This window comes from Lutjanus erythropterus, chromosome 3, assembly GCF_056507025.1.
Source record: "Lutjanus erythropterus isolate fLutEry1 chromosome 3, fLutEry1.hap2, whole genome shotgun sequence".
NCBI lineage: Eukaryota > Metazoa > Chordata > Actinopteri > Lutjaniformes > Lutjanidae > Lutjanus > Lutjanus erythropterus.
The window spans coordinates 47,620,223-47,637,113 of NC_139319.1; the positions used below are offsets into that span (position 1 = coordinate 47,620,223).

Consider the following 16,891-nt stretch of genomic DNA (forward strand, 5'->3'; position numbering starts at 1 on the left):
GGCATTACTCGTCTGAAAATTGTAATATTATTACAGTTTTCCCAAGCTAGTTACTTGCGTTACATTTGCCAGTAGCACCTTCATCAAACACAATGCACACAACACAGAGAACAGAAGGGAAGGGCGTGAATGGAACAGTGATTGGTCTGGGTTTGGCACGAGGTATCATTTACCATCACAGATTGGTCAACACCCGGCAGCTGGCAGCAGAGCGGCACCTGCAAAGACAGATGAGAAAAAAATGGAAGCGTCAACAACGGCAAGCTCTTTTTCAGAGGAAGGTTCCCAGCAGCAGAAAGCTAGTTTCGACGGGTGGAGATTCAGTCATTATTTTGAATATGTTCATCGGAAGGAAAATAACTTGATGGTGAAGTGCACACTCTGCCCGGGGAGAAAGCTGCTCTCCAAAAATGTAAAAAATGTAAAAATAAAATGTAACTAGTAATATAACTAGTAATATAACTAGTTACTTTCTCCAGGGAGTAATAAAGTAAAGTAAGGCATTAATATTTTTGAGAGTAATATGTAATATGTACTATATTACTTTTTTGAGTAACTAGCCCCAACACTGCTTGTTTATAACATTTGTATATATATACACAAATTCAATATAATATGCATAAGTATAAAATATAACTTTTATAACCTTGCTGTCTTGCGCAGTGGATAGTCAAACTGAATAAAAGCACAAATACATTTAAATACATTTAAATACATGATTCTATATCATTTAATTATTTTTTACTTTATTATTAGCACTATGAATAATAAAGGGCAGATTATGAATCAGCACCATGGAGCAAATTCGTGGCCCCTTTTAACTTTGAGCACCTGCCCCTCCAAAGGTCTCTGCACGGCCCTGCCATAAACCTTACAGTGGGTGGTGGTCTAATAAATTTGTTAAGCACTGTAGATCTACTTATTCTTTGACTAACAGATGGAGCAAACTGTGGAGGGAAGACTGTGGCAAATAGTTTACGTGGTTCTCCGGTCAGTTAGGAGGGCCCCTTTGAATTCTGCTCATGGAGGTCAGGACAAGCTCAAATTCAAAATCAAATTGAGAGGAAGGTTCTGTGTCCAGTCATCAAAGTAGTCAACAGAGAGGACAAGAGATTAACAAGTTTGAGAAGCTGCAGTTTTTATTAAGAGATGCAGTCGCACCTGTTCCAGTGTGCCACGAGACCTCAAAATATCAGCAGTAGTCTGTGGTGAGAGTCAAATAATTTTTTGCTTCCATGTGATAACACACATACATAATGTTTTGTGATTTAATAAAAATAAATTCACAAGTTAAGAAAATCACTGAGTGTCAGAGGTTTGTGTGAAACCACAAACTGTCACCAACATTAATCTTGCTGTCACTTCTAATATTACCTGAGGTGTTTTATCTGAAACTCCTTTTGTGAAATTACACAAAAACCTTTGTTTTTCTGACTACATCCTGGTACAAACCACACAGATATCATAGCTTCAGCGCCTAATGTTAGCTTTTGGAGAGAGAAAGCAGTGATGTAATTTACACGACTTCTGGTTGTGTAGTCTTTCTAATTTATGTATCTACACAATCTGATGCGTAAGCGGTTCTACGACAATCTGCAATTTTCTTCACTTGTGAAATTATCTTTTATATTGTCAAACATATCTGTAAGTCATGACACAGTTCAGATGGGATTAAGAAATTATTTGTCTCTCACTGCTTACTACTGTCCACAATTATTCTGAAGTGATGTCCCATAGAAAGCCAAAGTCCCTCCCCTTCCAGTGGACAACCATGGCTCCTTACTTTGACAAAAATATAAACTGTAGTCAAAGGCGAGAATTTTTCATCCTTATTTTGTCTGAATTGTGCCATGAATTGCACATTTGTTTTTGTTGTAAAACTGTTTAAGTATAAAACTGTGAAGATTCGTAATTAGAAAGACTACACACCCAGAAGTCGCATGAATGGTATCATGACTTTCTCCCTCCAAAAACTAATTTTTGCCACTGAAGCTACGATACCTGTGCGTTTTCTGCACCGAGATGCAGTCACACAACAACTTGAGTTCCTCTTCCCAGCTAATAAAAGGACCAGGAGTTGCTGGATAAAGCACTTCAGATAAAATAACGTTACAGGGAAGAGCAATATTCATGTTGATGATGTAAATTGTGTGAGACAGTAGTTCACTGAGCAGTTTCACACAAAACTAAACTACGACAAACCTCTAATAATTTGCAGCTTTCTAGCCTTGTAAAATTATCTTTTTAATTGACCAACATTCTATCTATACTTAATGACACAATTCAAACAGGATCAAGAAATTATGTGTCTTTCACCATAGACTACCATTCACATTGTTTCCAAAATTAGGTCCCATGGGGCACACCAGGAAGGGAGGGGCTTCGTCTCTCAATATGATCAAAAGCATCCTTTTTATGGGAATATAAATATTTTCAATTTCACTCGCTTGCTGTATGTTAGGAAGCACTGTCATACGTATTTCTGACAATGGTATCGGAACAACAATGTATTTAGTAGGTTGAGAAGTTATAGTGTTCATTTTTGCTATGTGTTGTTATTTTTGGAGAAAAATGCAGCACTTTGGACAGAAAAACTGAAAAGAGCTACAAAAGTCTGAGCAGGACTTTCAACTCATGCTGCCAGAGTGAATGAAATCCACAAAGACTTATATTTTGCACCAAAATATACCAAGTAATGATGTAAGAGGGTGTCTTTTTGTTAATTATTTATTGGCCTAACTGATCTCAAATACTTATTAAGAGGCAGGCAAGAAATGGAAGGGATTTTCTAATGTTCGTCACATGATTTAAGTGGTTTTGTAGGAAGATTTAGACAGAGGAAGGAAACTAAACATAGGAAGTGCAACAACAAAGAGGAACCTGTGACATGTAGAGTTGCGACTCATTTGGAGAGAATTACAAAGACGTGAAATCAAGGGAGATTAAGAATAAGAGAAGGCAAACGAAACGGACAAAGAGTAGCATGGAGATGATTTTCCTAACTTTGGTCTGTGTTCTGGGAGGTAAGCTTACTGAGATCAATTCAGTTGTCCTTCTGTCTTGCTACCTCTCTCTAAATGTTTAATGCCTTTGTGGTTTTGAGTTTTCTCAGGTGGTTGTGCTTCTCATATTTGCTCTTCTTGATGCTGTTAGAGGGCCCAGTAGCTGCTTCTGACTCCCACTAATTCCTGCCGGCTTGCCATTGTTTTTTAGCCTATACTGTGAACTCTGAGACAGCTGGGAAGACATTTTGAGATTTGTGGATGCTTTTAAGAGCTTTAACAAAATCAGAGCATGCACTTTTAGAGCTACCTTTCCTAGGCCCCAAGGGTGTTGCAAAAAGTTAATAAAAAACCACTACACATTTGGTTGTTATTTTCAGACTCAAGAATATATTTTCCTCTGAAATACAGGGCATCGTTCTTCAGGCTTAAAATAAACGACTTAAATTGAACAGTCAAGACAGAGAAAACTGCCAACAACTCATAGACATAGTATGCAACCAGTGTCAGGAGCCAGAAAGCAAAAATGTCAGAAGATTAATGAAACATGCATTCCCATGAAACATTCCCATGAAACAGCAAGCTGTGTTCTTACATTTTATCCCATCAGGGAGGGATTTCATAGACATATACTGCCATTTACATTAGCCAGTGGCGTTGTGCATTTTGCCCCCAACGTGACGTGGTCCTCAGAGACCAATAGAGGCCAGTTTCATGACAGGGAAAAGTGTTGCCAACTTAGTGAGAGATGGTGAAAGTACACTCACTCTGTACTAAAGTGAAAATACAGACACTTGTGCAAAAGATACTTTGGTAAAAGCAAAAGTGCTGAATCAACTTCTCAACTCAAGTAAAAATGAAAAAGTACACACTCTGAAATGTACTCAAACTTTTATGTAATTTTTGTCATTTTATATCCTGTTACATCTTTTATCTTGTTACATCTTTGACATTGTTGTTATGTCTGTCACATCGATTTTGCCTTGTTAAACTTTTTATGTTGTTTTTGTCTTGTTCATATTGTTACGCCTTGTTGTGTAATGTTTGTTCATGTTGGCAGCTAACAGTTAGTTGTTAGCTGTTTTAGCAATAAGTAAGGGAAAGCTATCATCAGGAAACTACTTAAATCACAGAGGGTTTGAAGCTGAGCTGCTGGAGGACATCAAGGGGAAACCATGGAATATTTTATCCATAAAATACGACGCAGTTTCACCCAAATTAGTGAAAAAAGTTATAAAGTTTTGCTTTTGTACAGTGAGGTCTGTTCCCCAGAAACCCTCTGCTGTATCATAAAAGTGAGAAAACATTTCATTGGATGCAAATTTAGTGCATTCCCCTAATGAGTCATCAACAGTATAAAATCATTTTCCTTTTCTGAAACACCACGAAAACCTTAGAACATTTACAAAATTATAAATCTGTCATATTTGTCATATTTGGGCCAGATACTGGCATATATGTGACGTACAGTGCAATAAAAATGTATTTAAAAACACTTAAACATCAATTTTGACTTAATGGGAACTTTATAGTTTAAAGAACTTTTACGATTTAAAGAACAGGAGAAGTCTAGCAGGTTGGAAAAAACAGTTTAGGGTCTGACCTTTGTTGCTATCTGTGTTTTGTGCAGGGTTATGGAAGACTGAAGCTATGTCAGTTACAGGAGTGTTGGGAGACACCATCACAATAACTTGCTCTCACATCAATGCATTTTCCAACGTCAAATATTTCTGCAAGGGAGGGTGTACAAACGAAGACATCCTAATAAGCAGCAGAGAAAAGAAGAAAGATTCAAATGAGAAATACAGTATCACCGATGAAGGAAACACATTCTACGTGACCATCTCTCATCTGACAGAGGAGGACTCAGGAACTTACTGGTGTGGAATAGACAGACTGGGTGTTGATACCTACAACAAAGTAGTCCTCTCAGTCATCAAGGGTGAGTTGAATCACCACTGCATGTGAATAGACTTTGTGACGTTGTTCTTCTCTTACTCATTTAAAAAATGAAGAACATCGTTCCATTTCCCTTTCACCTAAATATGACTGATGTTTCACAACACTTTCTGTCTCAGACTGATCCTCTCATTTCACAACAGTCATTTAATCACTGTAGGAAATAAATGAGACACTTACACAACAGATACAATGTGAGTGACAGACAGAAATTAAATTATCTTTTTTTTTTTCTTTCAGGAAACATGAAGGTCCCTGACAATGATTTCAGTGACTTAGAACAATCATTTCCAAATGAGGCAATCAGTACAGCATCATCTTCCAGTAAGTAACTGCCTGGTTGTGTGTGGACATGTACAGTTACTATGTGAGAGATAAAGTCCTGAATGATACATCTGTTGTCTCTGTTTCAGAGAAGCTGGTGTATATCGGAGCTGGTCTCGGAGTGGTTGTGCTGGCTCTGGCGATGGTCCTGCTAATATTCTTCAGGCATCGAAGCAGAGACATCAGCGTGTCCCCTGGTATGAAACTAAAGGCTCATTTATGCCCCCTTTGCATACAAAAATAGATACATGCATTTTACACTATGTAAACTGTTAGTGCCTGGTTGTTAATCAATACATCCTCTAGAGGGTGTCATTCAGAAGGTTGGAGGTTGTAATAATGCACATCTTGAGAAAGACACTAAGGTGGACACAGTGTTGTAGATGGTGGTGGTCTGATGGGCAATTAAATGCATCGTGACATGTGGATGGCAAATTCTTTTCAGTGACTTTAGGAGCCTCCACCTGATAAGAAATTTGTTCCAGGCTCACCACAAGGTAGGGCGCAGAGAGGCAAAGCACAGTGCTATACGTCATATCTGCCTGGCATTCAAATGGCTAAGCTAACTTTAGCATTAGATTTAGTTCATAAACTATACAACTGAAAAATATCTACTCACAACTAACATTCTGCCATGCATTACATTTACTGGCAAGATTGTGATATTGTTACAGATTTTAAAGGGAACTCTGAAACACTTCTACCATCACTCTGGGTCAAGTCTAATAGGGAACCCTTGATTTGTGAACTCTCACAATATTTGCATGCGTTGTTTCTTCATTGTGCACGTTGGGCAAAATTACTATTACTACCACTTTCTCAACAGGAAAACAATGGGAAAGCCAGCGCAAAGCAGTTTTACTATGTGGGGGGCCTTACATATGAACCAATGTTACAATATTTTAAGACTTTTGAACTTTTTTTTGTCGTGTTCTGTGGCCACGTCTCACTCAAAATACTGGCTACACTGCTACACCGTCCCCATGACTACCGGTGGTTCTGCTCCCTTTTGGCCATATGGTTTGTATCTGAAAGCTTCCAGAAATTTGCGCAAATGTGGACAGACTACAGACAAAAGACTTTGTCCATATCCATATCCAATGTTTATCATAAATAAGTCATGATGTTAGCAGTTTGAGACGTGATAGAAAACACCTAGCTTCATCTTAACAACAATCCCAAACAGCATAGCAATGACATAGCAACACCTTGGCCTGAATACTATAACAAGCACCCAGGAACCACCATACAATGATTCAGCAACTTCCTAGAAAACCCTAAAACAACCACTTTCTAAAGCCTTAGCAGCTGTCCAGAGAACCATAGCAACCACCTGCAAATACGCCCATAATCCACACACACAACATCCCATGCATGGAAATGGAAATCTTGGCCCTTTGTAAAAATGTCTGTGTAATAGGTAACCTGTGTTGTAGCTGAGCTAACTGAGAGGCTCTGCGATGTGTGTGTGTGTGTGTGTGTGTGTGTGTGTGTGTGTGTGTGTGTGTGTGTGTGTGTGTGTGTGTGTGTGTGCGCGAGGGATGACAGTATGTAGCCTTTAGCCCTGTTGTTTATGATGTTCTTGTCAACTGAGGGAAACAGTACAGTCTAGTAGTGTTTCTATAGTTGTCAAAGCATCAGTACAAACCACACTTTAAAAATAGAAAGTAGAGGTTTAGCAAAAAAAATAGTGTAAACTCCAGTGAATGATGAGTCTCAATCAGACTCCCATTCAAGAGTGGAGGCTGACTTTTCAGCCAGTGTTTTGGGGGTTTAGTTACTTTTAAGTATGACGGCACGTCTGAAGTGTACCTCATGAACGTCCTGACATATGATAAATAATGATTTTCAAATAAATATTATATTTTTGAACAGATGAAATTCAAAAGTTGAATGTGATTTTTAAGAAAATAAACTTGCAATTATCAGTCATGATGATTATAAATTTGAGTTGAAACACATTTGGAATTTAAATCCTCATAATTTGAAATAATTTGAAACTGTGAGTTTCTGCAGAACTGAAGATAAGTGTGTTCGACTAGGTAAGGGAGGTTTTCTCGCACAGATAATCTAAGATAATTGTTTGTTTTAACTCACAGTATAATGTTGTAACAAGTGATTAGAAGTTCAATTAACTTAAACTTTAAAAAATCTTGTTGAGACACCAAGACTGTAGTATTTAAATCAACTTTATAAACTTTAATTTCTGAGTTAAAACAAAAGTAATCTTCAGGTTGAGTTAACTTCCGTTTTAAAGGCAGCAGGTGAACTTTCATTTCCAAGTTAAAATTTCTTAGAGTGCATGTAACCATCTAGCAACAGCACCTACCTTGGCAGGTACCTCACAACCAGTTAGCAACTAAACTGCTACCACATAGTGTATACTTCCAAACTTCAGCACCTAAAAAGTACAAAGCCGTAGCTGATATGTACACAACCAGCTAGCAATAGCAAGGGACATTCCATATTACAGTTTTTGCTACTGTTTTATCAGTCTAAATCATATACACACATCATTTTTTGCATGTCTGTCCTGGTATATAGTTTTCTTTTAAATTTTTTTCTGGTTAAAGGATTTTTTTAATGTAATTTAAAAACTTTGTCAATGTATCATCACTGTCCATACAGGGGAGGTCCAGGACACGGTCTATGCGACACCATTCTGTCCGAAACAAGATTCATACCACATCATTTCAACAGTTAATGAGGATCAAGAAACGGAGGGCAGAACCAACTTAATAGACCAAGACCAAGACAATATTTACTCCAACATCACTGTTTCATCAGAGTCTGAGAGCCAACCGGACAGCCTGTTCTATTCCACTGTTACCTGCAACAAACACACAGACTGCAGCAGCGTCACAGCTCACACAGCAGAGGTTACATACTCCACCATTAAAAGCACATCAACAGAGGACTCAACAGTGTACTGCAACATCTGAAAGCAGTGCTGAACATTTAGTTCACTGCTGCCCAACACTGCAGTTATGTTACTTTTCTAATTCATAAGTGCTTAATATATGGCTACAACTGTCTCTTACTAATGCAAGCAGATTAAATATTCCTATTTATTTAAGTGTATAGTACAGGCTTTCGTCACATAATTATTTTGATAATTCCAGGGATGCAGATACAGTACATGCTTTGTGAAAAAAGAGTTACCAGCAAAAAATAGTATCAGACTAATACTTCTTGATGTATTTATTTTTAAAATTATTACAGTAAAAATGTTTAATGATATTGATAATGAATGGTGACATTGTACCTTCATTACAATAACATTGTAAAGATCAATATATGGATTTTATTTTCTTTGTGTGTGTGTGTGTGGAATGTTTTCTCACAGATGGAAACTGAAAAAGGGATATGAATACCAGAAGAGGCTATAGTGGATAGGGCATTGTGTACCAGTACAATTTCTCTCTCTCTCTCTCTCTCTCTGTAATTACAAAAATGTCATTTCAGTTATGAAAAATAAGTCTAAACTTCCCATTTCAAAACATATGTTATTTATTTAGAGCATTTTATACACCACAAGATAAAATCCCCCCCCCTCCCACTCAAACCTGTCTCAACAACATTCAACCTGTCAGCACTTACAATATAATTAATGTTATCTTGTTCTTGTCATTATTGCCACCACTTTTCTTGCATTATTTGGACTATATGTCCATTAATAGTATGTGATACATGATTATTGATTTCTGACATATTAATAAATCTCACACACTGTTTTAGTGTACTAAATATCATGTTGGTACGGAGTTTCAGATGCAGCCAGTGGCTGAGTTTTTACACTGTTAACACTGGTAAAAAAATGCTAAGCCAACCAAGACAGTTATGTCAGTGAAACAACCCAGTTATCTCCAACAAAAACTTTTGTTGTCTATGGAGGGTTAAGTTACACTGTTTAGATGCTGTTAGACGCAGAGGGGAGAAGTATTTGTCAGATTTTGCAGGTACCTGTACTCAGTGGTGGACAGTAGTGAAGTACATTTACTTGAATACTGTACTTAAGTACATTTTTTTGAGTATCTGTTCTTTACTTGAGTATTTGTTTTTTTGGAAACTTATTACTTTCACTCCACTACATTTCAAAGACAAATATTGTAGTTTTGACTCCACTACATTTCTAGGAAGGTTGTTGTTACTTTTCGACTGAGCTTTGAAGTCAGCTGTTGGTGTTTTTCTTTCCTAAAATGCAGTTGGTCACATGCTGTGTTCCTCACAAAAGAAAACCAATCACAGTAGCTCCTCTGGATTGATGTAAAAGTGGAAATACATCATCCAGGCGCTTTGTAACAAGAACAAGCAAGCTCTCCCTCTGTCACTCAAACAAAAAGCAGTAATGGTGACGGCAGGAGAAAGACAAAATTAAATCTCAAGATGTAATTATAATTATTAATTATTCCAGGTAGCTTTTAAAGATGGATTGTTTTTATCGGGGTGAAAAATACCACATAATTCATGTATATATACTGCCTCTGAAGACAGAAAGAAATCAGTTATTTAACAGACTTGTTGAACTCCTTACAGTTATCTTCAATCTAATTTTCATGATGTGATTTTAATACAGTTACATCAGAAAATGACAATAACTGTCCATTTTGGTTTTGAATGTATTTCTATGCTAAATTTTTTAGAGGTGTTTCTATAGACTTTGTGTAGCAGAGTGGTTCTACAAACATCAGAGCATCATTAGGTGGTTTCAGAGAGTTACAAGCTTCTGTAAATGCATCATGAAAAGAATACAGCATGTATTGATAGTAGAAAATGTACTTTGTAATTTGTATTTTTGAATACTTAAGTATTTTTAAAAACATGTACTTTTGAATACTTAAGTAGTTTTAAAAGCAAGAACTCTAGTACTTTAACTCAAGTAAAATTTTGACTGAGCAACTTTCACTTGTAGTTGAGTAATATTTGACCAGGAGTATCTATACTTTGACTCAAGTACTGGGGTTGAGTACTTTGTCCACCCCTGCCTGTACTTGAAAATTTATTTTTCAGACAACTTTTTACTTTCAGTCCATGCATTTTAATATAAATGTCTATACTTTCTACCCCTTACATTTTCAAAACAGGCTTGTTACATCAGTTGTAATGCATTTGAGTGGAATTTTTATTTTGCATCATTGCAACATCAATACTGATTTCAGCCTAAATTAATATGACAATGACACATACAATTCTTTAACAAGACAAAAAAGATGCAACAAGATGAAAAACTAAGATGAAAAAGATGTAAGGACAATAAACACTGACATAAACGTAAAAGACATAAGACAATACAGACAAGAGGGATGTTCAGCGGGAGAAAAGGTGAGGTTCAGTTAGTTTTGCACTGAAACAGTTAGTACAAATGTCCTCCAGAGGGCGACATTTACTCTTGTACTTTGAAGTCCAAAGCCTGTACTTTTTCGCTTTTACCTAAAGAAGTTGAGTTTGTACTTTGTACTTGTACCTAGTCTTTTTGTACACAAGTATCTGTACTTGTGTGTACTTTTGCCACCTCTGGTTAGGTGTGTTGTCTTCACCAGCTTTGCATCTCACATGACAAGTATTGCAGGTGTTGTCTGTGTCGAGTTTTGAAAAGTTTAACCATTGTTACGACCACTTTCAGCTCACCGCCTCCCTGGCACACTCACTTTTGACTTTCTGATTCATTGTGCAGTTCCAGTAGTGTGGCTTGAGAAGGATGAACGACTTCTTAGGCTGATTTTAGACTTACCAGAGTTCGTGAAAGGCAGAGAAAACAAGAGATGTTTGAGCCATTTTAAAGGTAATTATTCATTTTTCACCTATTTCACATATTTCAGCCAAGGATGGAGGCCCATATGACCCTGGGAAACATATTCTAAGTATTTATGTAAAGGTTATCATGGTAAAAGTCAGACTGTCATTAACACCACCAGCTGAAAGTTTGAGGAGAGCACACGTAAAGGGAAACATCATCACTGTGATGATACCAAACAAAGAATCCTGCATGTGATCATCCGTATCCTGAACCTGAATGATGGCGGGACTTATCAGTGTGAAATTGATGTATGCATGTATAATCCTGTGACAGAAATCAAGTTAAAATCTTCCTGTTTCAACAACAGTTTGAAGCCATCAGCAGGAATGAGCAAAACAAAAACTACAGGTTATTAAGCTGTGCGTGATACATTGTGTTCGGGGATGCCCTTCTTTTAGTTATTCCCTGTAAACAAAAGTATTGTAGGCTGATTTTCAGTCTGTTGTCTGGTGACTTCTTTTACTCAGAGAGTCAGAGAATGCCAGTACAATTAATCCAGGAAAATCAGAGATGTGTAGTACTGGCTCTCTTTGTCAGGGAGTTCTAGCACCAAATAATCCAAACTCTATTTCAACAACAACAACAACAACAACAAAAAAGGTTGTTTATGAGGCCAAGTCAGGTTTAAGTCTACATAACCCTGTGGCACAAAACAAGGCAGATAAATAATAATAAATAATAAATAAAAAACGACAACTAAAAACATGATAAAGAGAAATGTGAAATAAATCAGAGGTTTTCAAAGTAGGAGCTGGGCCTCTGGGTGCTCTAAACATTATATTAAGGGTTATATTAGTTATCAAAACGAGATCACACAGAATAGACTGATTGTGTGTGATTTGGTTGAAGAGATAGGATTGATAGGATAAACATGTATTCATCCTGAAGGAAATTATTGCATCTGGTTGCTCCAAAATTTCAGTAACATAGAATAACAACAACAGTACAGCATCAAATAAGTGAAATATATAGTATAAGGTGTATAAATAAAGAAATGGTGCCTAATAGAATAACAATAGAAGTAAGACAAGTTAAGTACAAAAGTAAGCCAGACAGAAAAAGTACACTAAAAAAAATAATTAAGCCAAAAATGTGGACATGTAAATTTTCCATGTAATTTCACTACACAAGTTCAAGTTAAAAGATCACATTATATATGTGACGTCTTTCTATCATGTATAGTTTATGTAATTTTTGTCATTATTATTATTATTATTATTATTATTATTATTATTATTATTATTATTATTATTATTATTATTATTATTAAATTATGTCAATTCAAATTTCTACATGTGTTCAATTCATTAATGCACATAAAGTTAAGGTGAACTTTTACATAAACCTGAGTTTATTGAAACCTTAGGTTGCTTATTCAATAAATACATGTAAAGTTGTAAAGTTGTACACAAGGGGAAACCTTGTGTTTTTCAAGCACCCCACAAGCAAGAACAGTTAAAAAAGTTACAACTTTATTCTAAATCCAACATTACATCACATAGGAAGTCAAGCATACTTGCACAATCAAAGTGAGGAATTGTTCACATCCAACATTCAGTAATGATAGTGATGAGTGTGTGAAATTGCAGGGAAAATATGGCAAACATAGCTGTGTCCAACTGAATAAATCTGGCCAAGCCCTGGAGAAGGTAGCTCACAGCAGCTCTGGGGCTGCAGAAACTAACAAGAGGAGGAAGGTGAACCAAAGAGAAGAGAATGAATTCACATCAGCAAACAAGTATCTAATGACTTCTGAAAACACCAATGTCGAGCTATAATGTGTCTAGCTCAATGTCCAGCGCTGTATTTGTGAGCGCTTACTGGAGCAACTTTATCTTAAGTGTTTGTGTCACTCACCACTCCAACAGCCTCTGGTTTGTCATCAGCACCTCCTTGGAAATTCTTGTTCTAATCTCTCTCTTAGCTTCCTCACAGTGGACAGTCTAACGGTGAAAAAAAAGACCATTATGAAATAACAAAAACATTGAAAGTTAAATACTGAAAGCTTACTTTAGTGTAAGTGTGTTGTTGTCCTTGTTGAGGCTGACACACAGACCACTAATGACACAGTCTCTCTTTATTCAATGTTGTCTCTTTGAAAAAGAAGGCAGATTAAATATGAGTCTCCAATCTTGAATTTAAGACATTTTCCTGGACACTGTTTAACCATCTTATTCTTAATACAATGATTATGATACCACCTTTGAAAAAAAGGGGGCAGCACATTTATGCATGCACAAGGTATCTCTCTATTTGAACTATCAGGTTTGATCAGGAATTATGATCCAAAAGAAGAAGAATATACATAGTCGCATTGTAGTTCGGTTCTGGTTAATGTAATGGGGTATTTTTGTTGTTTTTCCAATAGCAAATTGATGATTGGACAGTTTTGGCTATTGTCATCCTGCATAATCATGACCAATGTATGGGAAATCAAATTTGGTTGACTGACAAAAGTTCAGATCACTATAATGCCTCTGATGTGTATACTTGGGTTCTTTTGTGTCACATAGAACAATGTAAGAACTGTTTAAAAACATTTAGCAAATCAAAAAAGAGAACACTGGAAAAATATTCCCTTTCGCCTATTTTTTTTTTTCATGTCTGTCTTTTTAACAGACTAAATGAAATGACACAGTACACGGAGGACACAAGCACAGTAGTAGCATTTATCTGTGAAAGAAAAGGTGAAAGAAAATACAAGAAATAGATAAACAGTAGTGATCTAAATTCTGTGCTTGTCACTTGTTTGTCATGCTCATCTTTTGTTTGAATGTTAAAATGACTTCACTGAACAGCCTTAGTCTCAATATCTGATCACTCACCTGTACAAAACCTGCAGAAGTAGATGCTTGAAAATCTTTCAGTGAAGGCAGTTACTAACTGGACTGAGCCTTTCACAAATTCTCCAAGACCTGAAACAAAAATACCATGCTTCTCTAAAAATCCTGTACAAGGGGCTCTGAAAATTTTTCATAGCAGTGCACCTTTATATCAGTAGTCTTGCATAATACAGCCAAGTAGAAAGAGCTCTGGTTTGGTGACTATGGTATATATGACTAAAAAGACAACTCCATAATATAAATGTGCAAGGACAATCAGAGTATGAGAATGGATGCCTGAACCTGTTTCCATGGTGGACATGCTTTAGGTTGAAACATTTAAGCTATTCATACCTGCTTACTTGTGCTACTCTGCAAACATTACATTCCCACAGGCCCATTCACATTTTATACCTAGAAAAAAAAGTACATGGTCAAGATGTAAGTTAGCTGCCATTTGGAGAAAAAAAAGTGTTATATAAATCTTAATAATGCCATTACAGGTACTCAACTAAGTTGAGAGCTTGCCCTTGCAAGATGTGAGCTACTCCATTGAATTGGTCCCGTGATGTTGTATCTGAAACTAAGGGAAAACACTACAATGTTCATTTCCAACCAGGATGATAAATAGTCAGCTGCAGAGGTGTGTGTGTATGTAACAGTAACTCTTTCTGGCAAAAGTACATCCATTTCTATGACATCATGCATCAAAAAGAATGAATTAATGAATGTAATAGTTCACAAATTATTAGTCATGTACAAAAATTAACAACATCCCATGTAGGACTTACAAGATCAATATGTAAATGAAATAATACACATAAGCTATATCAGTCATGATTTGAGATTTTAATGTCCATGTCTTCATAAACAATTCTGGCATTAAAAGAATCAAAAAATTGATCATTGGTTAGTGAAGCAAATTCAAATTATTCCACTACCATATTTTACCAGGCTTTGGCTGGTGCTAAATTTGGTCCTTGAATAATACCTTATCAGCTATTACATTATCCATGAGTTTTACATACCAACCAGATCACTTCAGTTGACATAATTAAATAACAATGATGTGGTATCAAATTGAGGGGTGAGTCCGAGCAGCAGGTGCTAATAATGGGTGTTATTTGGCGGCGTTGAGCGACTCAGAAACTGAAATCGTAAATAAATAAATAATTACAAAATAAATAATGAATGAATACATAAATAAGTAAAGGAAAAGAAATCCATATTAACAAATGCAATGAGTCAAATGTTGTTAGCTGAGATTACAGTTTAATTGCGTGGGGACTGTTCATTTGTTTTAGACGAAAGAAAGTTCATTTCTAAAAGCAGGCCATGAGGGGGGTGATTTAGCATAATGACACTTGTGAATTTAGTATTTTGTGAAAATGATCGAATTATTAACTAAAAATTCATTTTTTTTAATTCTTGAGGAATACACCAACTTGAATATCTTGAAAGGTCCAGAAATCTATGCTGATGGAACTGGATGATATGAAGTCATGGAGAGATTTCCATATATTTTGAATGGTATCACATTCAAAAAATAGGTGCTCTGTCGTCTCTACATTCGTTTTGCAAATATAACAGTTATATACAGCTAATTTAAATGATTTATTAATGAATTCATTTGAGGGATAAATATTATTTATGTTCTTAAAATGTATTCCTTTACATTTGGGAGGAATTGGGAATTTTATGTATTTTGTATAAATAGCTGATATTTTAGATTTATCATAATATTTAAGAGAAAGTGTGCTTTTTGCAATACTTGGATAGAAAGTGTTTACTAAGTACTGTCTTAAAAATTTATTGTTACATTTCTCGTTAACGAGGTCCATATCCTCTATTTTAATTTTGTGTAATTTTGGAGTTGGTATGTTTAAAATATTGTTCTTTATTGATTGAATGAGGACTTTTGGAATATTCTGTGTGACTTTCCTGTAAATCTCAATAGAGCAATTAGTGTTATATTTAGCATTAAAATCATCTAGTACAAGTATGTTTCCATTCCCATCCATTAAATGAGTAATAGACCAAATTTGTTTTGCCATCCAGTCTTCCATAAACATAGATCTCCTCCTGCTTAGTATAACTCTGTTGTTCCACAGTGGGACATTATGGGGGCCGAAGTTATGTTTGAACATCATTTTCCATTGTAGTAAAACCTGCTGATGAAATTTAGATCAAATTTAGTTCAATGGGTAGTTTGGATATTTCAAAATCACATACTAATAGAAGTTCAATACCTCCAACTTTGTTGAAAATAAGATTTGGTAAGGAGAACCATATCTGATCACCATTTCTTAAAAAGGAATTTCAAAATCAATTACTTTCATGCCACCAACAATGGCAACAATAAATAAAAGAGGTGAGATGCTGCATCCTTGACTAATGCCTCTTTCTACCCTGAATCTGGAACATGTACCTTCTGAAAGGGAAACACAGCTGTTCATATCAGTATATAACATAGCAATCATGTCAAGAAATGCATTACCAAAACCAAAATGTTTAAACGTATTAATAATAAAAGCATGTTCGATAGAATCAAATGCTTTGTGGAAATCCAGAAACAACATGAAACCATCATCTTTAATTAAGTGATTATAATCAATAAGATCCACAACCAGGCAGATATTATTATGGATTGACCTTCCTTTAAGAAATCCTGATTGAGTTAAGCTAATTATCTCAGAGATGCCTATTTTTAATGTTGTCGCCAAGACTTTTATAAAGATCTTGTAGTCTTTGTTTAAAAGTGTTATAGACCTTAGGTTGCTAAGAATTTTCTTATCTCTTCCAGGTTTTGGTATCAATTTTATTACACCTTGTTTCATTGTTTCCATTAGTTCTTTTTGGCTAACACATTGAATAAAAGCTTGGAACAACAGGAGTTTTGTCTTCCCAAAAATGTTTGTAGAAGTTTGTTGTTATTCCATCTGGCCCTGGTGAGCGGTCAGATGCCATGTTTTTAATTGCGCAATGAA

At 35.8% G+C, this 16,891-nt stretch overlaps 1 protein-coding gene across 1 annotated transcript; it reads left to right on the forward strand.

The window, feature by feature from the left end:
* Positions 1-2,905: 2,905 nt before the first annotated feature.
* LOC146330941 (uncharacterized) lies at positions 2,906-8,336 on the forward strand. Its single transcript, XM_084711061.1, has 5 exons — positions 2,906-3,023; positions 4,633-4,944; positions 5,202-5,285; positions 5,375-5,482; positions 7,914-8,336. Exons 1-5 carry the CDS (start codon positions 2,984-2,986, stop codon positions 8,225-8,227), a joined length of 858 nt encoding a protein of 285 aa, XP_084567187.1. The 5' UTR covers positions 2,906-2,983; the 3' UTR covers positions 8,228-8,336.
* The last annotated feature ends 8,555 nt before the right edge of the window (positions 8,337-16,891 follow it).